Genomic DNA, 24,337 nt, shown 5'->3' with positions numbered 1-24,337 from the left:
ATTTATAGCTAACTGCAAATAATTAACAAGTTTTATTCTTTAGAAGTGATCATTTTTAAATTGTAAGAATTGTAAGATTGTATATAGGCAACCAACTATACTTATTTTGTTTGGCATGTTTTAATTTAGTTTTAAGTTGTTTTTGCGATTAAAATTGTTTGTAAAATATGAATTAATTTAATACATAAACTCAAAATTGAATTTTAGTTAAATTAATCGCAATAATTATTAATTTTACGCAAAAATAAATTAACTTTCAATTTAGTGCCCCCAGATTGAAGTTGGTACGAAAGCGGTGTATGAGTGACATAAAGTATTACCAAAATATAGTCTTCTTGTTTAGTGTTTTGGTTTTGGTTATTTCTTAATGATTTATCACAAGAATTACGCCGAAATTAATCGCTGAACGTGCTCAAGCCTGCCGGTGTCAGCGAATTTGAGTGTCCTACGTATCACCCCACATACCCAAGCAATCGTTGCACCTGAGCAGTAGATGGTCTCACGATGGACACCGAGAACGCCAACCAGAACGGCAGCGTCGACGCCGAAAAACTCAACCTTAGCCTGGACATGGGCGACGACATCAAGCTCGACGAGGTGAACTATGAAAGCGACCTCTCCTCGTCGTCCAGTGACAGCTCGACAGCACCGAGCATCAGCTCAGTGAGCTCAGCCTCGTCAGTAGCTAAGGGAAGGCGCTCCAGACACAAGAGGGGCCATTCCAAAGATAATGCCAAGTCGCCCTCACCGGCGGCGAAACGTGCGCGGTCCAAGGACCCCAAAGTAAAATCCTACGATTATCTCACTAAGCTAAACTACCTCTTTCGCGACGCTCGCTTCTTTGTCATCAAATCCAATAACGCAGAGAATGTAACCCTATCAAAGGCAAAAGGGGTCTGGTCAACACTGCCACAGAATGAAGCCAACCTCAATCAGGCCTACAGAGAGAGCAGGAACGTCCTGCTGATATTTTCAGTGAAAGAAAGCGGCCGATTCGCTGGTTTTGCACGCTTACACGGCGAATCACGACACGACGGCAATCCAGTATCCTGGGTGCTACCGGCTGGTTTATCAGCCAAAGCCCTGGGTGGAGTATTCAAAGTCGACTGGATTTGCAGGAAGGAACTACCCTTTAATAACACAATGCACTTGTACAATCCATGGAACGAAGGCAAACCAGTGAAAATCGGCCGAGATGGTCAAGAAATCGAACCCCGCGTTGCCGAAGAATTGTGTCGTCTTTTCCCAGAAGACGAAGGTATAGAAATCACCCCGATCCTGCGACTTGCGAAAGACGCAGCGAAAAAGAACGGAATCCGCCCGGTGAGAGACGGCCAGAGACACCCGAAAGCTCGCATGCCGATATCCGCAAGCAGAGGATTCAACTACCGCTCGAGAGGCGGTGGTGGAGGCTCATTCTCACGCCGAAAGTTCTTCCTCAACTCCCGAGGATTAACCTCTGGTCAACAGTATCGGAGATCAGCATCGCCGCGACCCAGGGAAAGATATCCGCTGTTCTACGAGCGTGAATCATCCCGGCCGTATACAGCAGCCGCGGCTGAAGCGTATGTTGCTGATTACATGCGCACGATGCAACATCAATTACCTCCGCTGCCGTATGTTCCACCACCTGGATTATATGGTGCATCTCCGTATGATCCGCCGCCACCGCCCAGATTCTACGACCCACCACTACCGGATTATCTGCCGTCTTCGCGGACACCCTACGCGGACAAACGGTCGTACGATCGGTCTGTGGATGAGTTCCTCTGGAGGACGACGGAACGATCACGCGAGCGCGAGAGGGAAAGCCGTCATCGTTATCGCGATCGGCTTTAAAACTATTCAAAAACTATCAAATAACACCGCATGGAAAAATGCGTTTCATTTCTTTTGTACATATTGTCTCCACGATGTGTGTATGTTTATCATAAGTGAAAATTGAATGAGTTGCGAATGATTGTTTGGGAAATATGATACAGAAACGCCGCACGGAATCGAATCGCAGCACACTTTGTTTAGTTTTTTCTTTGTAACGAAATTGTTTCAATGCTTAATTTTGCGTGTAGATATCGAGACCCACAACGCACAAGTTTGCACATACATATGAAAATGTTTAAATCTTTAAGTAGTCTTTTACAAGTTTGCTAATTAAGCATTGAGACAACCTTGATTATCAAACGTATATTACGTTTTAGCACATCTTTGTAATAAACCTAGACAGAGGTAGTTTATTTATTCGTTTGATTTCGTTCGATTCTCTGCGTGCGATGAAAGAAATATTTACTGATTGAACTCGAAACGTGCTAACGATGCGTTGTCAATACGCTGATTTCGAGGAAAAAACTGATGCGACGCGCAGTTCGCAAGTGCAAATATTATTTATTAATGAATAATCGATGTAATAAGATTCACCGCTAAATTATAACGTTATGTAGAGTGGTGGTACATGATACTGCAGGAGGAGATGCTAGTGAAAATTGATCGACGATAATAATTGAAATTGAGGCAGCTGAAGTGCAAAGGAGTTGAAACAATGCATATGTCAGAGCATTACATCATTGATTCGTTTTTAATTAATTACATATGTTCTTCTAATACTGTATAAGAAATTATTTGTACAATTTTCTTATAATAGACTATAGGAAAATATGCAAATATTGAAATATGCATTTTATAATCCTGTGAATTTTTCCTAACAAAATGGCTGCTTAAAATACGAAATTAACCTCGAAAAAATAAAATTTTCCACAAGAGTCATCTGCAGTCGACAACTACAACTGTCAACCGGCAAAGAGAAGATTCGATTCGATTCGCCCGGGCGAAACCTCTGCCGGTGCCGATAAAACGACACTCATTCTCATCGCGCGCTCATCTCCCCACAAGTCCGATAATTGCAGCGCGCCGGCAAAGTTCGAAGCAGCAAACGAAGCCAAGCGTTCGCCTGCGTTCGCTTCCTCCTCGGCTCCTCGGGCAGCACCTCGTCGTGCGCCTGCCCCGTCGCCCGCTTGCCATCCGCGCTCCGGTCTCGCGGCGCACGGCGCACGGGCTGACTCTGACAGCAGCTCGCAATCGCGCTCGTGTGTTCCTCTCCGCGCTCGCTCGGGTTGTTGCCCGCTAGCTCTAACCCGCTGCTGCTTCCAAGGCGATCGCCGCAAATGGCCCGGCGAACGCGATGCGATGTGCGTACCACCGGGCTCGAGTGTGCGAAGGGAAAATAACTGATAAAAACGAACGTATTCTACTCACGGTTTAGACGCGGTGTCGGTGGAGAGCGCGCCTCTTGGTGGTTCGCATCATTTATGTTGTGCTGCGAGAGTGCGCCGAGGAAACACCCCGCGATGGATTAGTGCGGAAGCTTTATCGCAGTGTGTACAGCGCGCGTTCAGTTCCAGATTCGGATTACATACGATTCACGGGAAGAGCGCTGGAAATCTGAAACAAGTTGGTATATTGTTATATTATTTAATCATCTACAAAAAAACAACTTAATTTTTTAATAAACTTCAACTAAATTCTTAAGATTTCATTGCGACATAACCTTACAATTTGTTTATCTTTTGTTTTTTTTTTCGTAACAAAAATGTGTGGATGCTCTTTAATTAAATAACGTGTGCATGCTCAAAGCAGGTTTCGTTCATTTCCTTGTCGGTTAATGAATTTAATGAAACGGCGACGCACGGGGGCGTCGACAAAGGCCATCTTCCATAAATGTCAATGCTGAGGTCGACTTTGAGAGGCCCGAGAGAGTCGTTGGTCGACTTCTTCTTTTTTTTATATTTCAATCTCTAACCAGATTCAATAAAAGACCGCCGCATCAATGTTTGCATAACTGCTCCAAATTCCACGTTGCGAGCAAACACTGCTATCGAATGTTTGGGTTTTAGCGTAATTGCATTATTAAACCGAGTGTTTTAATTACGTTTTATTAATAATATGCGTTTGTTGTTATTTAGCGCATAGGGAAATGCGGTGAAGAATTTACGAGATGACGATGAGTAATATGCGTCGCACGCCGTTCGCCGTGTTATGTCACGTCGATTTCCATCCCCCTCGCATGCACGGCGGCGATGCACAGCATTGCACCCTCTTGCCGGGAGTACATTATTAGGGTGGCGGCGGGTTTTCCGTGCGGCGCACAAATCGCGAGCGAGTCGGAGTGGAGCAGGGCGCGCCCCTGCTCGCCTTCCGCGCTTTCCCCGACGTACAGCACACCACGGCCATTGCCGACATCGGCGGCAACCCCTAAAATATTCCAATTGCGAGTAGATGGGAATTTTTCAACGGGGAAATTATCGAATATTAAACTACGTTTAGTTGAAATTAATTGAGAATCAATTTTGTCAACATGTGTGCGCGCGCTGTATAAACATCAACTATTACAAAACAATTCGTTTACACGTTTTGTACTTTGCCAGAAATGTCGGCGCGGTCGGCGCGAAACGAATGAATAACTTTATTTACCTTTATTCCTACTCGCGCTCAGTAATGGCACGGCAGTTGTTGCTTATCAGCGAGAACAATATTTTCGTATGTGTTCCGTATCTGCGAGTTTATATGCGTTGACGTCGGCCCGACGTTGATATAATTTTCATCGAGCGTGACAAAACAACAACAAACAAAAAACTCTTTCGCGAAAACAAATCATCATCATCAACTACACAAAACACGCCGTTGTTATTTTTTGTCTATCAAAACAATTTTTAATTACAGCGCAAATTGAATTTCGTAAAAGTGTTAGATTCGTGTGAGTAACGCATTTTTTAAAACTATTATATTACCACGCAAATATTTAATAAACGTACGTAACTGAAATTTATTTCTATTTACTTCCTTAACTTACTTTGTGTGTTGCCGCAGAATAGAATCTAATTAAATATGCACGTGTAATTAGAGCGTGTATGTTTTCTTTCTTTTATAATAATAAAAAAATTGAAGTTATGAAAATTTTACCACAAAAATTAAACAAATATTCTATTATGTGATTGGCGTTGCCTTATAGGAATAAAATATTTACGATTCATGTCACATGGATCAGTTTTGAGCAGTGACTTTCCGCGTAGGAATGATATCGTAGCCATATATTCGTAATCGTAACCGACTAACCATAATATGTGCCTCATTTTTTCACGTTTATATATATTCTCTATATTCAACAAACGACGCGTGTGGACAAAAATGCGTAGGGGTCAATACACGATATGACCACAGATGTGGTTAATCGACAAGCACAAGCGCTGCAGTGCTTTTAAAGGACTAACAAGACTCCGAGACTTGACTGACTGGAAATAAATGATGTAAATCAATCAATGATTTCCTTTTTCGGCGGAAAGAATCAATTGGGTTTTGAGATAATTGTTTTAAATCATGTCATATGTCATGGTCATTAGAAAAAAATCAAATAAAATAAGATTAAATGACGCTATTGATTTAATTTTATTTTATTACTGACTTATGATTATATTCGCTGCGTTCCTTATTTATATCGTTTAATTACAAAACTAGTAACACCACCATAACGTCATTAACAAACGAAATAAATTAGCAAGCGTACAAACCGCAAGCGGTTTACATTTACGGCATGCCACAATAACACAGTTTTAAACTGATTACGCTTTGCGCTTCTTTTTCTTTCCGTAACAAATTAAAATGTATAAATCTCATAATGGATGGTTACTTCTATAAAAAAAAAATCCGTTCCGACTTTTAACTCGGGATTTTTTTGTTCTGACACACTGTAAATCTCATCCACTTTACAATGCATTGGAGAATAGTTGTTAGTGGCACTAACTGTGGGTAAAAAACGATTATAATTACACGTCACACAAACAAAGCCGTTGAGATACAGTGTCAGCGCGAAACACAGTGATACGGTTTACTTTAGAACTTCTAACTTCGTTATTAATATGCCGTATGACTAAAAATAGAAGCAAAGAAAGAGGAAAAACTGAGTATTATGTAAAAAATGTAAACACACCAAGTAGAACAGACATAGTAAAAAATCCTCGCTGTGTATTTCATTGAAAAGGTTAGAAGAAAAACACCACAGCAGTTGGAAAGAGGAAGGAACTAAAGTGTATTGTTGTAGATCGTAAATATAGTATGAAAGCAATAGAATAGACAGACCACAATATATAGTGGAAATGCTAACGCTGGGTCTTGGGAACCGCTGCGGTTTTATGTAAATTCATCGTTTTTATAATGAAATCATGAAATTTATGTGTCTGCGTCTGCCTTCTACGTATTAATATGTAGGTGATGTGGTAAGATTCACACAGCGTACACGTACAAAGTCAGTGTTACAATATTTAGTTAAAAAAACAAACGCAACAATGTTTCGAATTTTTCTAATAACTAGTTGAGCTTATTTTGTTTGTAATTATCTTGTTATATGTTATGATTACGTGATGTTGATGTTGATGCTCTATGATGGCACAAACGCAATTATTTAATTAACCATCTCTGCGCGTTTTATCTCGCGACGAAATCTGTGTTTGCTGTGCTTCTTGTCATGACTTGCTGCCAGCGTAATTTGATACCATGGAAGCGAGCGTATAAAAAAGTACCAAGGATGAAAGGAAGGACGAGCTGTGTGGAAGTCTGTAAGATGTGCAGCGCAGAGGAGAAAATGCGAAAAGAAACGCGAATGTAAACTTGGATTGAGCGCTCAAGACGTTGAGGATTATGTTACTCGATGTACCCGATGACCATCTGTCTTTAGCTTTCCGCGAGAATGCTTTAATTCAAACCGGATGAGTTGTTTTATTTTAGTGTAATAGGATTTTTTTCTCTTTTTGTTAATTCATGTCTAACACTAATACTAACACCACTCGGCATTTTTTTTTTCGCTTTTGTAAGGAGTAGAAGGACGAGTAGTAGAAGTGTGAAGGATTTTGAGTGTCTCCACTTGAAAAATCCTACTTGACAAAGATGAATTTTTGCAACAACTTGCATAATATCATCCACAAAATGAATTTTTATATACAAAAATGAATTTCTGTCAGTTATCTAAACTTTTTGCTTTGTTCGTTACGAAACAGCAGTGATTTGATAAATAAGAATTGTCATTAAAACCAATTGGTTCCACGGGCCCCTGATTCGCCGCAACCCGCACCAAAGAACCAAAGAGAAAGGAGAAATTGATCTATTGACCAATCTATTCTGTTTCACCACTCAGACATGACTGCCTAACCGGTAGTGACCGGACAACCCGCAAAAAGTGGTGGGGGTAAGGCAGGTAGCCACGCGCGCGCGAGTATACCCCCTGCGGATTACGTAAACCTCTAGTCACCATGGTAGTAGCTGCACGGGTGAACCCTCTTACTTTCACATCATTGCACACTAAGCCATAAAGGGTGCCAGGTTATAAATAAAAATTCTTCTTTTCTCCTTGCAAAGATATAATACTTTTGAAGTTTTCACTTATATGCTGGTTTGTGATGTGTTGTTTTACATATCGTGGGGCGCCGAGAGCTAGACTATCGTCGCCTATCATCCTCAAGCTGGCAAACTCGAGAGTTTTGCGTCCGTTGCGTCTGCGACTGCAAAGCAATAGGGGTGGTAGTGGTGTGTGCATGCCGTGCGCCGCCAGCTTTTGCTCTTCACCCGCGAACCTCGACTCTGGCGGCGCCTTATCGATCTTTTATTTGCACGAATGCACGAAATGTTCTCCCGCGCCCCGAACGCGCGTATTATTTTTGGATTCAATAATTCTACAATGCCACAACGCTAGAGCAATTTCGGCTCTGATTACATATATGTCATTTCAAAACAAAGATTAAAATGACATAGTTAAAAACCTATTACGAAAATTACTACCAGAACCTTCCGGATGTTCACAGTTCGTCGCACAAACGAAATGACAAAATATTTCAGTTGATAAGGGGACATTACTAATGCGCGACCTCGGAGTATATCACGTGCATATTTATGCTTGCATTACCTCTACTCACTGATAATAATACGACCACCTATGACACATGGATGACACCGAAGGTTTTGCGCGCCGCTTTGCAAAACAATATGAAATGTGATCTGTTTCGCGCAAATTAATTAATTAACGCTCCCGGGGCCTGCCCTTGCTCGCGCAACAAAACAACACGTTCCTTCTTGTTAATGGCGCTAATGAAACGCGACCCGATCAAACATTAAAACGCGTGTTTGCCCTACCTAAATGTTTCAAACTCCGTACAACTTTTTGCATAATAAAATAATTAATTTACGACCGTTGACGAGCTGCTTTATCGGCATTAATTGTCTGTCGGAACGAAATTTTTGCATCTGCTATTACTAGGAGTTGCGTAAGCGTAAGGTTAGTTAATTGCAGCTTTTTGTACGATTGCTCTAATGCCGCTAATAATGCGCTGATTGCTGCAGATGTTACGTTTTCATACAGGTTTTAGACGCGTGTGGGCAACCAGACAATGTGCTGCATGCCTGCAGGCCTGCAGTCGAGAAGTAGCGCAATACGAAATGCTAAATATAATGCGATAAAATTATAACAAATCCACTCGGACGCTCGTACGCACTAACTGTGCTCAACACAATAGATAAAACACTCAATCATACCGAACGTCTTCAAAAAAGTCCGCAAATTTAAATTATTGTAAGTAATATTTACAAGTTTTAAAAAAATCAATATTTAATCAATTTAAAAATAATTTTGGTTTTTATATTTTATTAACACCCTGTATAATATAAGGAAATATTATTCTACTCTCATTTCGTTGATGGAGACTTACATCTGGCTGTAAGACTCCTTTTAAGTTTGTTCGCATTTGCCACGATTCCAAAAACTTCGCTTCAATCTCTTTAGGCCTGTATTAATAAATAATTCATACAATTCCGTCCATTTTCTGCTCGATCTCGCTATTATCTCCGCGGATGATAATTAATAAATTTATGCCGAGCAAATTAGTGCTATTATAGAAATTTGTAAATCCATGAATTTCTTCGCGATGGGAATTCATCGCCGCATTGAATGCAAATTTCGCTCGAAATTACGCATCAACGAACTCAAGACTAAACATTTCGAGTCGTGATTGTCGAAACAATCAGCAACGATCTAAATTCAAACTGAAATCAGAGCAAAGTTCGATTTGTTTCGTCGTGTTTGAACTTTAAAGATCAAAACGTAACTCTTTTCTTTTTATTTATAATTTTTTACTTTAGTTGTTAGTTATCTGATGCTTAAGAAATCAACGGAAGAAAGAAAGCGTGAAAACGTGCAAAAATCGCGAGCATGCTTTTAGCGTTGGAAATATTCTTGTGTGTAGAAATTAGAAGAAAAGAATTAGTTTATGCGATCGATTGCGCGATGGCAATTTTCTTCAATTACACGCCGAATGAGCGCTGGCGCGCATAAAAATACGCCGCGTTTTCACCAGTAAAGTAGAAAATCGTCTTAATGCATGGCGAAAACTATCGTCGAAGTTGAAACAAAGTTCACTCTCTATTATAGACCCATTCGTTAATGCACGTTAATGCGACATTCGACATCCAGAAGAACAATGCCTTTGACTTTCACATAATTGTTACAATTATCTTCATCGTGGAAAACATGCAAACGGTATAAATTATTGACGCAAAGTAAACAACAGCGTATTTATTCGTTGATTAATTTTAGCAGGTGTTTCCTGTTGTAATCATTTGTTTTTTATATCGTTTAATTGCATAATAATTACGTTTATTACCGACTTCCCAGTAAAATGATTGCTGTGTTTTTAAATCATTTTAATCGGTAGTGTAAGATAAACAAATATAACATCAGTTGAATCACGTACTTATTATGAACTAAACTACTTATTTATCCTTTTTAATTAAACAATAAATGGATTTCAATTAATTTGCTTCCTAACTGATGAAACTTTTGAATTAAGTGTAGTAATCAACGAAAAATTCAATTAGAAGATGTTTTGACAGCTTTAATGAACAAAGTTGAACAAAACGCGCGCATGTTTAGCGTCCGAAATATTTCCGTAACGCACGCCAGACTGTCAGCGCAATTAATTGCCGCACAAGGTCGCGCGACACTTAATTGTACGATGACCATTTCGGTATACCAGCATCCAAACGAGTTGGGAGCACACCAGCATACATCACGACGTTCATCATCAAGTCAATAAACTCCACGCTGAGGTCTCAAGTTGATGGACTCGCCATCTTTTCTAGTTGAACTCACATAATTTATGAAATTCTGCAATCATTTTGCAGTTTTTCCACAACAAATTCTAAACAAATTGACGATTGTGACTTAATAAATAACCGGATGTAGATGTCATTTTTTGTTCCGCTACTTTGAAAATCCTACATGATTCAAACAATAACTCACGTCATAATAACAAAGTTATAAGTCGTTATAAAAGTCGTGAAAAGTCTATAAAAAGTCGTTTGGATGCAGAAGATGTTCGGCGACAGTCTTGTCTCTTTACCGAACGAACACCTCAAGTGCCTCCAACTTTAACTTCCAGCTTTTCTTATGCCTAGGCTTCGGGAGAGACTCGTGATCAACATTATCAGTAGAGGCCTGAATGTATTAGTGTTGACTTTAGTTTCTCTACTGCAGAAGAAACCAGCATGACAAGCCGCCGGTGATCATCATGCGCATCGTGGTGAACACGGTGAACATTCTTTATTTTCCGGACGAAACGTCCTTGACGATTACCATATGGTAATGCTAAATAGTTAACTAAACGCGGTTGTTAAAAGTTGATACGTTCGGCGTGTGCTCGCCGATCATCAATTGCACTCAACGTACAATTATTATACTCACCGCTACTACATGTTTTCTATTTTTGTTTTTAATAATTATTTCGTTGCAAAACGTGTGCGAAGTGGTTTTATAGTGACTCATTTTAGTAGTATTTTTACAGTTCTTTAATTGCTGTTTTTTGATCAAATATTGCACAGTTTATAAACTGATAAAACACTTAGCGCACTATCACCGAATCGCTATCTTTATGACACTCTTACATATGTTGGCGAATATGCCGGCTCGTTTATGGTAGCAACAAGTTTTATTTTTTTGTCACACCATTAAATCCTACAAAACGCTCTGAATTTGCATAACTATTCTAACGATGTGTCCCCGTTTCGCCTTCTTGCAGACTGCCGGATAAAATGGACGACAAGCGCACGCCGCGCGCCAGTTCGAAGGTGTCGCAGATTGCGAACCGCTTCCAGCCACCCGGGCAGCATCCTCATCGCGACGACGTCATTACCCCACTGCGTGGGAGCAAACCTCGCTCGACCAGCTCCCCAGGCACGGATTATCGCGACGACGTCGCCACCGTCACCGTGGTGCGCACCGAGAGTCACCTAACGCGATTCAATAACGCGCGAGCTTTATTCGAGAAGCTGGGAGAGGAAAACCGCCCTAGGGATATCCAACGAGTGACAAGTCATCCGTATCCCATCCAAACCACTAAGAGTGCAGGGCATGTGCCACATTTAGACAGGTCTCGCAGCAGCTCAGCGAATAGCGATCACATTCGAGAAACACACTGCTCCCGATCCACGGATGAAGGATCAAGATCACCTTCGCCCACAACAAGAAGATGTGTTCCTCTGAATGATAAAACGAATGGATTCGCGAGGAATAAGATGGAGATTGACTCTATGCACCATCCACATCCGGGTCTAACACATGGTCATACAGTAACAATGGGTGGGTTGACAAAATTGAACGGCAACTCTGATGATAAAGGTGTGCAGCAGTATAGCAAACCACAATTGATGAAGAAGCCAGAGAAACCAGAGAGAAAGTTCAACAGCAAGGAGTTGATTGAAAAGCAACGGAATTGGACGTCGCATTTTAGCAAGACTAGAACTTCGAGGTATACGAGTGATCCGAATAGAAATAATGACCAAATTGGTAAACCAGGACACTATGGTCATAGGGAGGCACCGGTGGTGGATAATCGCGCGACGCGAAGTGCTTCTTTCACTTCGCGGGTGCGTAGCCCGCCGACATCACCGCCGTGCCCGCCGGATGTGACGCGTCGCCCGAATGTCGCACGGCGGGAGAGGCCAGCCTCAGTGCCGACACACATCAGCAGTCCGCTCAGTAGTCCCATCAAAGATCCCTCTCCGCGTCATCACATCGAGCGGGACAGATACGTCTCGTCCCCGTCGCCGGTGACCTCACCAGTGCGCAACATCAACACACGAGTGGTGCGCGGTCAGCACAAGCGCGATTCAGAGGAAACCAACAAAGAGAACAAACCCTTAGACTTTGAAGAGGAGATAGAGGAGCAGTATGTGCATCATAAGGCAATGACACCCACATCACCTTCATCACCACCTGTAGCAGCTGTAATTGTAGAAACGCCGACTTCAACGCGACATAGTGGAATTGTTAAGGAATTGCCAAAGTCGCCCTCGGGCGGCGCAAACTTGACAAATGGTGGAAGTACGAATAATGCCAGTAATGCAACTAACTCTAGTTCTAACTCAAAGTCTCTAGACGAGGTGAGCAACAAAGAGTCGCTTAGCGTGAGTAGTTTAAGCTCGCTTAGTCCTCCGAGCAGCCCGAGGACCAAACCGGAAGTTGAGGCTGAACCACCTCCGAGAATCGCACCTCGTGCGGCGGAAGAAGAAGAAGATCTCGAAGACGAAGAGTCTGAGGAAAAGGAGGAGGAAGACGACGTCGAGGAGGAAAAAGCCGAACGGGAGACCAACGAAAAGACTGACATAGGTGCCCAAGGTAAGCACGATGAAAAAGAATCACAAACACTTGCTACAAAGTGACTTAACTCAATTGGTCGGGCGACGACCGATGTGCGTGTCTCGACGCGCGCCGCGTAGGTTTTTCAGTAGGAACAGGAATGTATTTATAGCCTCTCGGGAGCGCGTCTCTCCCGAACCACTTACTTATTTACTTACTTACTTACTTGGCGACGGCGTACGCGTACGGCGGCAACTATGCGCGATCGCGATTGATCTGCGGCGTCGATTCTCGCATCCCGATAATTCGATGTCGGGATGCCCGCTGGCATTGACATCGTTGTGGTGGTGCGTGTTATCAATTCCCCGCGCGAAGGATGAGGAAGATGTGCTTGCGTCTGAAGCTGCTTTGTTTGGATTGCACAGGTTAGTGCCGTTTGGGTACAGCGGAACATCATCCGATCATCGGAAAGTCTGTGTCATTGAATTTTTTTCTAAATCGCCAATTTTTGCGCGACGCCCGAATGTAATTATAAATATCACATGCGCGCACTTATTTTGATCGTTTCCTGTTTGCGGAGTAGTCATCATTTAAACCGAGGTCCGTAGGCTTTGGCCGTAATTGAGTATTTCCGAAATAAACAAATAGTCGTAGTCGTTTTCGAACAAACAAATGAAATAATCACTAAATATGCTTCGGTGGATTGCATAATCAGAGCTGATGATGTATTCGTTTCCGAATCTAGATCAGGCCGATGTGAAATCAAATAAGACTGAAGAAGAACAAGACGAAGACGAAGTAGTCCCGGTGCCGCGCCGTAGCAAAGTCTCTAGCATCTCGGTGAACATTCCAGCCGCCGGATTGGGCACGCGCCCACCCTCGATTATCTCCTCGACAACTGACGAGGGTGGCTTCAATGAGCCGTATCCGGAGATCACCGCGAGACTGAAACCGCCCGAGGACGCGCTTTATGATTATCCTATAACGGACGAGGACAAGGTGGATTTGTTCATCCAGGACGAAGGAGACTATGCGACGATTGATGCGAAGGATTCCCCGAACACCGAGAGCATCGAATCGCCACTATCGCAGCCGCGTACCGTCGAGGCCATCTACGCGGTGCCCAACAAGCCTTCCTGCCTTCTCCAGCAGCGATCCAATGCCTCCACGGATTCCGACTCGCAGGCGACTGTAGTGCACCACAAGAGTTTCGATTCGGACGTAATGTACAACGCTTCCAAAGGAGGATCGCCTGCGGCGGCTGTCTGCGACCTGGACATGCAGGACGAGGACGACTACGGCGAGAATTTGCGCTCGGCGGAGTTTATTCAACATGAGCGAAGCGTGGAGGCAAGTAATAGGCCTGATGTAGTTCCTTGTGTATCGCCGAAAGGGGTAAGAAATGTGTTTTCACTTCTTTTCATCACAAGATGACTATAGTGATGATACAACAGTTATTTCTAATGGATATATTATTCATAAGTGATTTGTGATGTGTTTACAATAGAGTCCTGTGAAAAACTCGCCGGAAATTCACTGCGAAGCAAATCTGCTTGATCTCAAAGATGTGGAATATGCTGATGCGAGCGAAGATGAGGACGAGGTCGACGATCGTGTCATCATCAAAGAGGACGCGCCTGAAGTGGATGCTATGACGCCAGCGGAGGCTGAAAATCTTTTAAGTTCTAAGTATGCTCGAGTTTTTACGCACTATCACAGAAAATTAGTAATAAATGTTTTAATATTTACAGTATACTAGAAAAACGAATTCGTCAAGAATTAATCACCGATGAAGAAGCCCGCGAAATTCAGAAACTACTAGACTCTAAGCAAAACAAATGGACGTCCGATGCGAACTCCTCCATGCAAGACTCGATGGGTTTACCGTCTCTCAGTGACAGTTACGGACCACCTTCAATTCAGGAGGAGCAAGTCGAATATGCCCAAGTGATAAAAATTAAGAAGGCCGACAAGCAGGTAATGAATGAATCCACGAGTAGTATTGACGTGTCAACACAAGAAGTCACCAACAGCAAGTTGGAATCAAGCATGGCTTCCGATTCCGGTTTAATAGACTCTGTCAGTTTTTCGGAATCAAATAATGATACCGATTTTATACCGCAACCGCTACAAGTTGTTGGTATTGAAAATGGTATTCATTACTTTGAAGATGGGCACTTCTGGATGGAGGTACCCGGTCTACCGGAAGACGATGATGATGACCTGGAGTACCCGATGTACATACCCAAATCGTTCAAGATCAGGTTCTCTGTTGGACCTATTCAAGTTTTCTCGACCTACAGCATCAATGATTATGACCGACGTAACGAAGATGTTGATCCGGTTGCAGCGAGCGCTGAATATGAACTTGAGAAACGCGTCGAGAAAATGGATGTGTTTCCGGTCGAGTTGCTGAAGGGTCCTGAGGGATTGGGTTTGAGTATTATCGGCATGGGTGTCGGGGCTGACGCTGGCTTGGAAAAGTTGGGGATTTTCGTTAAGACGATAACTTCGAATGGGGCCGCGTCAAAAGACGGGCGGATTCAAGTCAACGATCAGATTATTGAGGTTGATGGCAAGAGTCTCGTGGGAGTGACGCAAGCATATGCGGCTAGCGTGCTGCGGAATACTTCCGGCATAGTCAAGTTCAGTATCGGAAGGGAGCGTGATCCTGATAACAGTGAAGTGGCGCAGTTGATTCGTCAATCTCTGCAAGCTGATAAGGAGAGGGAGGAACGTCGACAGCGAGCGTTGGAGGCCGAACAGCAGGCTAGTGATGCCAGTACACTTCCCTTAACAGGTAATTATTTAAACTTTGTTTGCATACAAAATTTTATCTAATTTTTTATGCTTTTATCAAGGTTCAGCGAATAGTAGCGTTTCCGATGGTCCTGTAAGCCCCCTGGCAGCAACAAACGACAACGTGTTCGAACCGGAACCGGAAAACAATGACGTAGAATCATTGCGATTGTTACTCCAAGAGGTATGCTAATGTTTGATGGAATATTTCTAACAATAACTCACAACATGAATTTTTGCGTGTGATTTGCGTGTTACTTGTGCATTGTGTAGTTGCGTTTTCTCTGTTTCCATGGTTTCCATGCATTTGGCGATTTTGTACGTTTTGTGTTTGTTTGTTACGCAGACTCAGCGCAAGCTCAACCTATCCGAACACGAGCTAGCGCGCCTGAAGACAAAGGTAAACTCAGCTGTCTTGTTATTGCATGCTTTTGGTCTTTCTTGGATGGATTCATTCACCCAAAACATTTTCACCTTACTTTTCATCTCAATCGTATGAAAATATTAAATAAACTGTTTATAGCTGATGGAACAGAACGGACTCAAATCGGATGAGAGTGAGAAACTGGAGCAAACCGCAGCGAGATTGAAAGAGACTGACAAAGCTTTGGCCATTTCAAAGAAGGAGATTACCACCTATCAGAATATGTTGGAGCAATCACAGAATCAATACCTCACGTTGGAGAAGAAATACAGCCGTGCTAAACAACTCTGTCGGGAATTCCAACAGCGGGAGATTGAAATGGCGCAAAGAGAAGATTTTTACCAACAGTTGTTGCAGGAGAAAGACACTGAATACAATGCTCTAGTGAAGAATTTAAAGGATAGAATTATCACACTTGAGCAGAAGTTATACGAGACACAGAAACAAGCCGGAATGCCGCCATCTTTACCGTACGATAGTACAAACGCAAAATCTGTGACACCACAGATGTCCCGACGTCAACCACCTAATAAACTAGGCCAAAGCATCACCCCAGACTTTTCCGACACGGAAGTGTCCGACGCTAGTCCTGATGACCTAAACAAAACCGACACGGTGGAGAGAAAACTCCCGATTAAGGACGAATTCGACAGCGCGGTACCACCGCACGAGTTGTTGGACATCTCCGCGAATAAAAGCAAAGCGGAGCTAGTAAATCGCGCGCGCCAAATGCCCAAAAAGGGTTCGCTGAGTAACAGCAGTTCAGATTATGGTCTGGACGAAAGTTACAACTCTGCCGATGAACTCGATCCTCCTTACATTAACGATTCAAAAAACGACCTGATGCGCCCGCACACCTTGGACACGAACAATTATTCGACGTACAGCACCGCACAGTACAACAGCCAGAACAGCCACTACAACAGCCAGGTGCAGTACTCGCAGATCCAGAATAATTACGTGCAGAAAATCGACAACTCCGCGGGGGTGGTGTACGCGCGCGTTCAGAAGGAATCAAGTATGCAACAACCCAGTCCCGATCCATGGGTGGGTGGTAAGCAAGCGATGGGTCCCGCATCATCGCTGGCGGAACAACTCAAACAGGTATGTTGATTATGAAAGAGGTGATGAAGAGAATGGTCTATGAATGTTAACAGAATCACCATTTTCAGGTGCTCGCCGAGCGCGAGAAACGCATCGGAACGGAGAGTTTGACCGCCTCACAGGATGAATTGAATGAGAAAAGCAAGAGTACTGCGCAGCATTTATTGGAGGAGATTCGGCAGGCAGTAAACGAGGCTAATCAACGAGGTAGTTAATATTGAGCCATTGTAGGTGCGAGTTTAAGAAACATCTCTTTAATATTATGTTTTTGTAGTGAAAAAAGTTGCTCCGGTTACACTATCGCCACCGGGATCTGTACCATGGCAGCATCAGTCTGGTGCGTCGCCAACCCCACCTTCGCCATCGAGTTTATCCTCAGGGTCTGTATCTCCTTCACGAATGGATACGTGGAGCAGTATGCATCCTTCGGATATTAGTCTATCTTCATGCAGTATTGCCAGTTGTGATAAACGAAATTCTCACTTTTGGCAATCATCTGCTGTTGCCGACTGGAGTAAAGAACAAGTAAGTGAACTAATAAAAACAAATCCATTTCTTAAATTTTACTACATATTACTTTTTTTCCCAGGTGTGCCAATGGTTATTAGGTTTAGGCTTAGAACAGCACATCCCCAAGTTTGTCGAGTTGCAAGTCAACGGCTCAGCACTCTTACAATTAACCTCTGCGGACTTTAAAATCCTCAAGGTGAGCGGCGATGATAAAACGCGCTTGAAACGTAAAATCAAAGAGCTGCGCCACCAGGCCGAGAAAGAACGTAAGCAAATGGAAAAAGACCGCAAAGAGAAAGAGAAACAACAACGAAAGGCGGAGAAAGCCAGCAAGAAGAAGTGAATGCCACAGAACGGCCTAACAAACAAATTCGCTGAGAGCGTGCAATGGACGCTTGAATAAAAGTTCGCGTTTTTTAGACGTCATCATGATGAATATGATGCAAGATGAAAGGAAATCCTGCCATACAGGTGTTTTATTAGTGCGTGTATGTACTATCTTACCCCCCGAATATAAACGTGTAAAAACTGGTGTATATGATAGTGCGTATGATTTGATTGCTGTTTTATTGCCAAAAAGTCGACGATGTTGTGTGGTGTAGATTATTAATATAAATATAACGTGCTCGTGGTAGAAGTCACATTAAAAAACACCAGGAAATTACCGCTGTGAGTGGTAATGCACTCGCAGTGCGTATTTCTTCATGATCTGTCACTGTCACGTAATGAAAACTTAAGTGTAAGTTTGCGAAAAACACAGATTCTGATTATCTATACTCGATTATTCTAATATTACGATGTAATCAAAACAAAAAATACCATATTTCAAGTATCATCTCACTCACGCATTGAATAAGATGGCCGCCGCACATAAAATGGCGGCCGGGTGCAATTTTAGCAGTGCTCACTCCGCTGATTGATGCATTCAATCAGCCCATCGAGTGGCACGGTTTTTTGAACGGAAGAGATGTTTATACACACAATACGATTATTCAAAGTTGTAGATATTTGATTGACGATGACGACGCATACTCTTCAGTTTGTTCGACTATATCGTGGGCATTTTATAAACTATGCTAATAAATATTTATCTCATTATCTCCGAATTCTTATGTTGGACGAACATACGATGGATATGAATCTTTAGCGCGTGTTTTGTTTCTTATTTAAGACATATTTTATTTAAAAGTGAACTATTTATGTGTATTTATCTTAACTTTAAAACAAAACTCATGTAAGTTGTCGAATATACTCTGTGGTTTCGTTTTGTATTGTAAACTTTTCGTTACGGGACCAACACACACGTCTTGTTTAATGTAATAGTTTGATTTCGTTTCTCTCGAACCGCCCCGTAGCATTCATGAGTCTCTGTTCGATTTTTTATTTGTGTTGTTGCTCAATATTATATATTTTTTTTGTTGATGACTGGTAAGCTGTGACTGAGTGGTGCGTTTTGCGATCGCCACAGTTTGAAATGATTATATACATCGTACTTTAATTAATTTACTACCTATTTAAGTAATGAATATTATATATAGAAATGAATATGATTATATCTAATTCTAATGCATTATGTTTAAACATTTAAACATTTGATTGTGATTTTACAAATTTCGATTTTAACAGTGGTAAAGAATAAAAATACTTAATACGACGATAAAATGTGAAGTTTTGACTTTTGTAATCGCTAAACACCTGCATGCACTCAAGTATTTTATAAGTTACTAAGCTATGTCTAATTTATTAATTAAATATTACAAAGTGTTACAATGTATGAAATTGTTTTTTGCACTTTTATCAGGATACTAACATCCATTCCGATGATTTGCGGTGCTAAGGTAGAAAAGAACGACCCAAAAATCAATAATCAATTAGTGGATTGATTTAATTACCAAGCCGCAAAGAAATAACTAAGATTAAACTTGGTTTCGCTCTGATTTTAATCACAGACACGTTTTATTCCAAGTATTAATTAAATATTAATATAGTTCCCATGTTCTGTAAATACATTTTTCCGTAGCCATTTTGTCCAATTTTTACCCTTAGCTAAAAATTCTACATTATATTTCATTCAAATTAAATATTTCAAAAATTTAAAACGCAAAAAAATGTAAATTTCCAAAATAAGCAGAAATCATGCAACAAATTAACGGTCCAACGTGTTTTACTTAATGCCGTCTAGCAACATGTTAAAAATATTCACGAATTACTTATCGAAGTGCCCGACTGATAATATTTGTATTCGTGTAGAGATAGATAACATTGGACTGTATTGAGATTTATTTTCAAGTTTCAAGCATATTCCGTCTCGCATACGCGCGTTACCCGTCTCACCGGCTTGTTCGCTGCACAAGCGATAAAATCCTGCGATATGGTCAAAAATCAAGACTTGAGGTCACCTGGCGTGTCTTATCCGAGCATCGACTATGAAAACGTAAGTAAATCGCGTGATGTTCTCCGCAGACATGATTTTTATGCGACAAATTTGCATGTTTAGTTCTGGGACTGGTTCGTACAAGTATCGGACATCGAATATCATTGGAAACATGAACCGACTTACCTCATCTCGCAGTTTGCCTTCTTATTGGGTGGACTTCTAACGTTCATACACGGTAACAACACTTGAATGTCTTTCAATTAATTTCAGTTATACCCACTACGTCCGCGCCGCGTGAATTGCACACTCACAACTAATTCCGATCCGAATAAACAAACTCAAATGTATTGTTACCGCGGTAACAAAACAAAGTTAACGTGCGTGTATATGCGGTTGCATACATTAAATCACTAAATTAGATTTTATATTTAAGATTTTAAATTTTTAATTGATTGCAGCATTAATTAAACGCCAAAGATTTATTTACTTATGGATCGGAATATTATTACACGGCCTAGTGGTGGAGATGATGTCGTACTGGGTGCCGGACATCGACAACTTTTGGCATTCTCAAACACCAATCATTTTTCTTGGACAAAGATTGCCCCTGCACATAATTTTCCTGTGTATGTATAAGAAACTTGTGCAATTTTATTTGTCTTTAGGACTTATACTAAGATTTATATAAACACTTTAGATCCATGCTTTCTCTACCAAGCATCAGTGGCAGTTTCAAAGTTAAAACTACCCTTATGGGCTGAACCGTTCGCTGTCGGTTTGTGTACCGTACTCGTCGACATTCCGTACGACATTATTAGCGTCAACTTCCTGCATTGGACATGGCACGACACCGACCCAAACATTTACGACCGGCATTACTGGGTGCCATGGAATTCCTACTATTTCCACGCGTGTTTCGCCGCAAGTTTCACATTCTGGTTTCATTTCTTCCGCAGGAGAATGTGTAGTAACAAAGATGGCGGCAAGTGGGAAGCATCAACGTAAGACGTCATTATTTGCTTTCTACGTTTAAAAAATTAACATTAAAACTTTTAATCTTTTAGAATGTGGAAAGAAATTCTATGCACGCTGTTTGCTTCATTGCTTGGCACCCCTGGTGGAATTCTAATGTTCATTCCAATTTATCATCCACTTCACGACGTGTACAAACTCCACAGTGAAGTTACATTCTTCATTCTTTTCGCTATTTTCTTATTGATTATTTGGAGTGGCGATCGCAAAGCACAACGAAACAATAACGACATTAAACCGAAAACATTCAAATCAACTTTTCTGTTGATTTTACACTTAATTGTGCATTACACAAGCTTTTTAATAATGCCGATATTTTTCAAACCGGAAGACGAGATCGCTGTTGGTTTAAAGGAACCTGTAGGCCCTTGTGATAAAATTGTTCCAGTACAAACTGTTTTCGGTGTGGTAAGTTGATCTTTAATTAATTTAAAAACTTTTATTGAAGCGAAAATTTATTTTCAGTTAAAAAAGCGTCAGTTTTTGTGCGTAAGTGATTACGATGAGAAGTATTTCGACTTCCATTGCATCCCCAAGGAGCAAATACCGCCGCATGGCTCACATTGGTACACTGCGTGTGGAGTACCACTTCAGAACCAAGTCGAGATGATTGCTATTGTTAGCCTTATTTGCGTAATCGCGTGCTGTGTGTTTTGGAATTTACATTTCAATTCATTCGGAGATGAGGCGATTGCTACTAAATTGAAAGCAACAAAGGTTTCAACCCAAAAGAAGAAAAAGTGAAACAAAGAGCAGCCATCTTCGGAAAACAATTGAACTTGTTTAACAATCCAGCTGTTTTCCTATGTAATTATATATGTTTCAAGGTTAATTCCTTTGTAACCTCAAAAATATGCTTATGTAAGCATATTTCCGCCATTTTGTAACGCATAAAATCAACGTCCAAGGCTGCAGTGATTACATACACCGACTCAGCATATTTTAAGTACAAAAATATAAATATCAAGTTACTTCTGAATGATTTTTCACTTATTTTAAAAGGTAATCCAATGCTTACACAGAAATAATGTTAAATTATTACAAAAAGTTTGTTTGTTTATTTTAATTCTACATACTTGAAAATCGTAAACAAATCGTCCGAAATCAAATGAATTCCATCCTGGTCCAGAACCAGCCCGCCATCGGGCGCACACGATAAAATTACATCATTAAATTTCCCGCGTATTTTGTTTTGCTGTAAACTGTATTCTGGTTGATTTTGCTGCGTTATATACTGTCGTGTATGAAAAATTAGTTTTAAGAGATGCGCTTAACGTAACTGTTCGTTTATAATCTATACATTAAATAACACAACTCTGGCGCACGCACGCGAACACCGTCGATTTCCCAAAAAACGGACAGACAATGAGGACACAAAAAATGGTGGTAATGGCGGCGCCAGGGTGATGTGTGTTGGAATTAAAATAACACTTAAAAATTAGTATCCGCCGGTCTGCGCCTGATAGACCTCGATGGTGTCACCCTCCTGCATCTCTAGAGAAGTCGGCGTATCCATTTCGTTAATCGGGTTGCCATCAAAGCGGAATCTCACCACATTCATACTGAGACCCTGTTGGAATTCGTTGATAATAAGAAATACAATTGGGATTAAATGCTAGTTGTGAGGTTTTCGAACTTACGGCACGTTCGCAATATGCGCTCATGAGCTTCCTAAGTGGGGTGTGCTTCTTGATTTTGAATTGAACTACAGTGTTGTCCTGGCCCAGAACTTTCAAGTTCAAGCTTTCAGGGTCTGTTGGCTGATAACATAAAATAAAACGTTAAAATTTCGTAGAATAAACATATTATTCAAATAAACTAAAAACTTGTTAGTATTAAAATAAATTACTTAACTATTCACTGATTTTGTTGACAATTTCAAGCATTACAGCAATTTTATAGAATAAAAAATCACCACTCTTGTATTCTACATCAATCGTTATGTATTTTCACAAATTGACACATAGCACAAACATTGGGATAAAAATACGTTATAATTTCGAATATTGTATTAAAACACAAGTGAAATGTACTTTTGCTGTTTCAGTCTATCATACTGCACAATTTATATTCCGAGAATCATGTAAAAGTGAAATTATAACCGCGTTAAACGGCGATAAAATTTATGTGTTTATCAAAGCCCAATCTTTGCTGAAACATGGAAGTTTGGTGCGAAACAAATGCGAGAATTTAATGCCGCTTGACGTTTTATGGTTAGGTGTCGGAATATCTTACCTTCTTATCGTCACCCATTGCGAAATTCGGCTGGTTTTGAGATTACCGGAAGATGAGAACACTAGCGTTGATCCGAACGACCGTTGAAGCGGCGAGATGCAATGCGGCAAAGGCGGTTTCTTGCAGAAAACACACGCAGCTAAAGCAGCTTCACCAAATAATGGCCGGCTTTCTGGTATGATTATTCGGCAACAGATTCGAAACGGAAGTGACCTCGCAGCTCAATTGAACACAGCCACGCGGTGTTGCCAAACTGAAACCACCCCAAGCAACAATCAATTTTTAAAATTAACATAGTTGCAAATGAACATTAATTATAACAACCAAGTAAAACATTAATTTTCAATATTCACATTAAATTTAGCATCGATTTTCTTGTCACTTATGATAGTTATTTTACATCAACACATTTTGTTGTCACACTGCGCTAGTCAACTGCAACGAACAAACGATTAGCGCCAAAACGTAAACAATACAAACATCGACAAATTAATTTGTATTATTGCAGCATTTTAAATTATATTTACTCGTTAACAATCTAGTGTTGCTGAAATGTTATTAATATATAAGAAAAATAACGCGGGTCTTTTTGCTTTTAGCCTTACCGGATGTTGAGGTCGATATTTTCAAAATGGCAACTTCGCGCTTGTTTTCTCGGTCGTGAATGCAAGAGGTTATAAAACATTTCACAACAAACGATTCTTGTGTTTCTTCTCATCGTCCAATAAAATTTGTATTTTAGTTAAAACCAAGCCAAGAACGTTGTGAAATCAGGTGAGTTTATATCAAAAACATGAATGAGTAAAATCTACATTAATAACTTTGATATACTTGATATACTTTGATATACTATACTGAGAACTATGTTTTTTAGCAAAACAGCTTCAAAATGATCATTCCGGTGAGATGTTTTACTTGTGGAAAAGTAATTGGCAACAAATGGGAGGCCTATTTGGGCCTGCTTCAAGCTGAATACACAGAAGGTGATGCTTTGGATGCCCTAGGCCTGAAAAGATACTGCTGTAGAAGAATGTTGTTAGGTCATGTGGATTTAATTGAAAAATTGTTAAATTATGCTCCACTTGAGAAGTAGAATATAGTAAAATAGATAATAGGAATAAATTTTGTTTGTGATAATCTTTTAAATTTATTTGTTTTATTTTTAAGGCGCATGTGCGCAACAAATAGACAT

General features: G+C 40.9%; 6 protein-coding genes across 11 annotated transcripts in view; 4 read left to right on the top strand and 2 right to left on the bottom strand.

The window, feature by feature from the left end:
* The window catches only part of p130CAS (Serine_rich_CAS and FAT-like_CAS_C domain-containing protein p130CAS), a 32,441-nt gene extending 29,055 nt beyond the window's left edge, over window positions 1–3,386 (bottom strand). Inside the window, exon 1 of the mRNA XM_065305241.1 lies at window positions 3,250–3,386. The gene's annotated coding sequence lies outside the window, so the exon portion shown is untranslated. The remainder of the gene's footprint in view (window positions 1–3,249) is intronic.
* Window positions 290–2,666, top strand: Ythdc1 (YTH domain containing 1). The gene has a single exon (XM_065305243.1). The coding sequence runs from the start codon at window positions 505–507 to the stop codon at window positions 1,837–1,839; it is 1,335 nt and encodes a 444-aa protein (XP_065161315.1). The 5' UTR covers window positions 290–504; the 3' UTR covers window positions 1,840–2,666.
* Window positions 3,304–19,163, top strand: Spn (protein phosphatase 1 regulatory subunit spinophilin). Of its 6 annotated transcripts, none has more exons than XM_065305237.1 (11): window positions 3,304–3,444; window positions 11,106–12,703; window positions 13,410–14,059; window positions 14,172–14,353; window positions 14,416–15,464; window positions 15,526–15,647; window positions 15,810–15,863; window positions 15,987–16,991; window positions 17,060–17,198; window positions 17,266–17,516; window positions 17,581–19,163. In XM_065305237.1, exons 2-11 carry the CDS (start codon window positions 11,119–11,121, stop codon window positions 17,842–17,844), a joined length of 5,301 nt encoding a protein of 1,766 aa, XP_065161309.1. In that variant the 5' UTR covers window positions 3,304–3,444; window positions 11,106–11,118; the 3' UTR covers window positions 17,845–19,163. The 6 variants fall into 6 exon arrangements, with proteins under 6 accessions (XP_065161309.1, XP_065161308.1, XP_065161307.1 ...); XM_065305236.1 differs by having other exon boundaries at window positions 17,060–17,201; XM_065305235.1 differs by having other exon boundaries at window positions 17,045–17,198.
* A 610-nt stretch (window positions 19,164–19,773) lies between these two features.
* On the top strand, window positions 19,774–21,889 carry LOC135794550 (uncharacterized). Its single transcript, XM_065305860.1, has 6 exons — window positions 19,774–19,935; window positions 19,999–20,113; window positions 20,337–20,504; window positions 20,576–20,879; window positions 20,943–21,318; window positions 21,376–21,889. The coding sequence occupies exons 1-6, from the start codon at window positions 19,873–19,875 to the stop codon at window positions 21,652–21,654; spliced, it is 1,305 nt and encodes a 434-aa protein (XP_065161932.1). The 5' UTR covers window positions 19,774–19,872; the 3' UTR covers window positions 21,655–21,889.
* Window positions 21,890–21,945: 56 nt separating this feature from the next.
* Sumo (Small ubiquitin like modifier) lies at window positions 21,946–23,356 on the bottom strand. The gene is made up of 3 exons (XM_065305862.1): window positions 23,146–23,356; window positions 22,551–22,670; window positions 21,946–22,480 (listed from the first exon to the last, which is right to left on the bottom strand). Exons 1-3 carry the CDS (start codon window positions 23,161–23,163, stop codon window positions 22,349–22,351), a joined length of 270 nt encoding a protein of 89 aa, XP_065161934.1. The 5' UTR covers window positions 23,164–23,356; the 3' UTR covers window positions 21,946–22,348.
* A 397-nt stretch (window positions 23,357–23,753) lies between these two features.
* Polr2L (DNA-directed RNA polymerases I, II, and III subunit Rpb10) lies at window positions 23,754–24,291 on the top strand. Its single transcript, XM_065305863.1, has 2 exons — window positions 23,754–23,919; window positions 24,020–24,291. The coding sequence occupies exon 2, from the start codon at window positions 24,035–24,037 to the stop codon at window positions 24,236–24,238; it is 204 nt and encodes a 67-aa protein (XP_065161935.1). The 5' UTR covers window positions 23,754–23,919; window positions 24,020–24,034; the 3' UTR covers window positions 24,239–24,291.
* Window positions 24,292–24,337: the final 46 nt, after the last annotated feature.

Source organism: Atheta coriaria, unplaced genomic scaffold, assembly GCF_025399875.1.
Source record: "Atheta coriaria isolate IRGN ID8LTWV9N9 unplaced genomic scaffold, Caltech_Dcor_3.1 hic_scaffold_6_pilon, whole genome shotgun sequence".
Classification (NCBI taxonomy): Eukaryota; Metazoa; Arthropoda; class Insecta; order Coleoptera; family Staphylinidae; genus Dalotia; species Dalotia coriaria.
Note: the sequence above shows the minus strand (reverse complement) of the source record. Positions and strands in the feature narration are given on the sequence as shown.

Excerpts from the sequence above, each read along its gene's own strand:
- LOC135794550 (XM_065305860.1), top strand. The coding sequence starts at position 19,873 with ATGGTCAAAAATCAAGACTTGAGGTCACCTGGCGTGTCTTATCCGAGC. Across the intron at positions 20,114-20,336 it reads ACTTCTAACGTTCATACACG|CATTAATTAAACGCCAAAGA; the intron begins GTAACAACACTT and ends AATTGATTGCAG. Across the intron at positions 21,319-21,375 it reads TACAAACTGTTTTCGGTGTG|TTAAAAAAGCGTCAGTTTTT; the intron begins GTAAGTTGATCT and ends ATTTATTTTCAG.
- Sumo (XM_065305862.1), bottom strand. Across the intron at positions 22,481-22,550 it reads GCGCATATTGCGAACGTGCC|GGTCTCAGTATGAATGTGGT; the intron begins GTAAGTTCGAAA and ends GAATTCCAACAG.
- Ythdc1 (XM_065305243.1), top strand. The coding sequence starts at position 505 with ATGGACACCGAGAACGCCAACCAGAACGGCAGCGTCGACGCCGAAAAA.
- Spn (XM_065305234.1), top strand. The coding sequence starts at position 11,119 with ATGGACGACAAGCGCACGCCGCGCGCCAGTTCGAAGGTGTCGCAGATT. Across the intron at positions 15,648-15,809 it reads TGCGATTGTTACTCCAAGAG|ACTCAGCGCAAGCTCAACCT; the intron begins GTATGCTAATGT and ends TTTGTTACGCAG. Across the intron at positions 16,992-17,044 it reads TGGCGGAACAACTCAAACAG|AATCACCATTTTCAGGTGCT; the intron begins GTATGTTGATTA and ends GAATGTTAACAG.
- Polr2L (XM_065305863.1), top strand. The coding sequence starts at position 24,035 with ATGATCATTCCGGTGAGATGTTTTACTTGTGGAAAAGTAATTGGCAAC.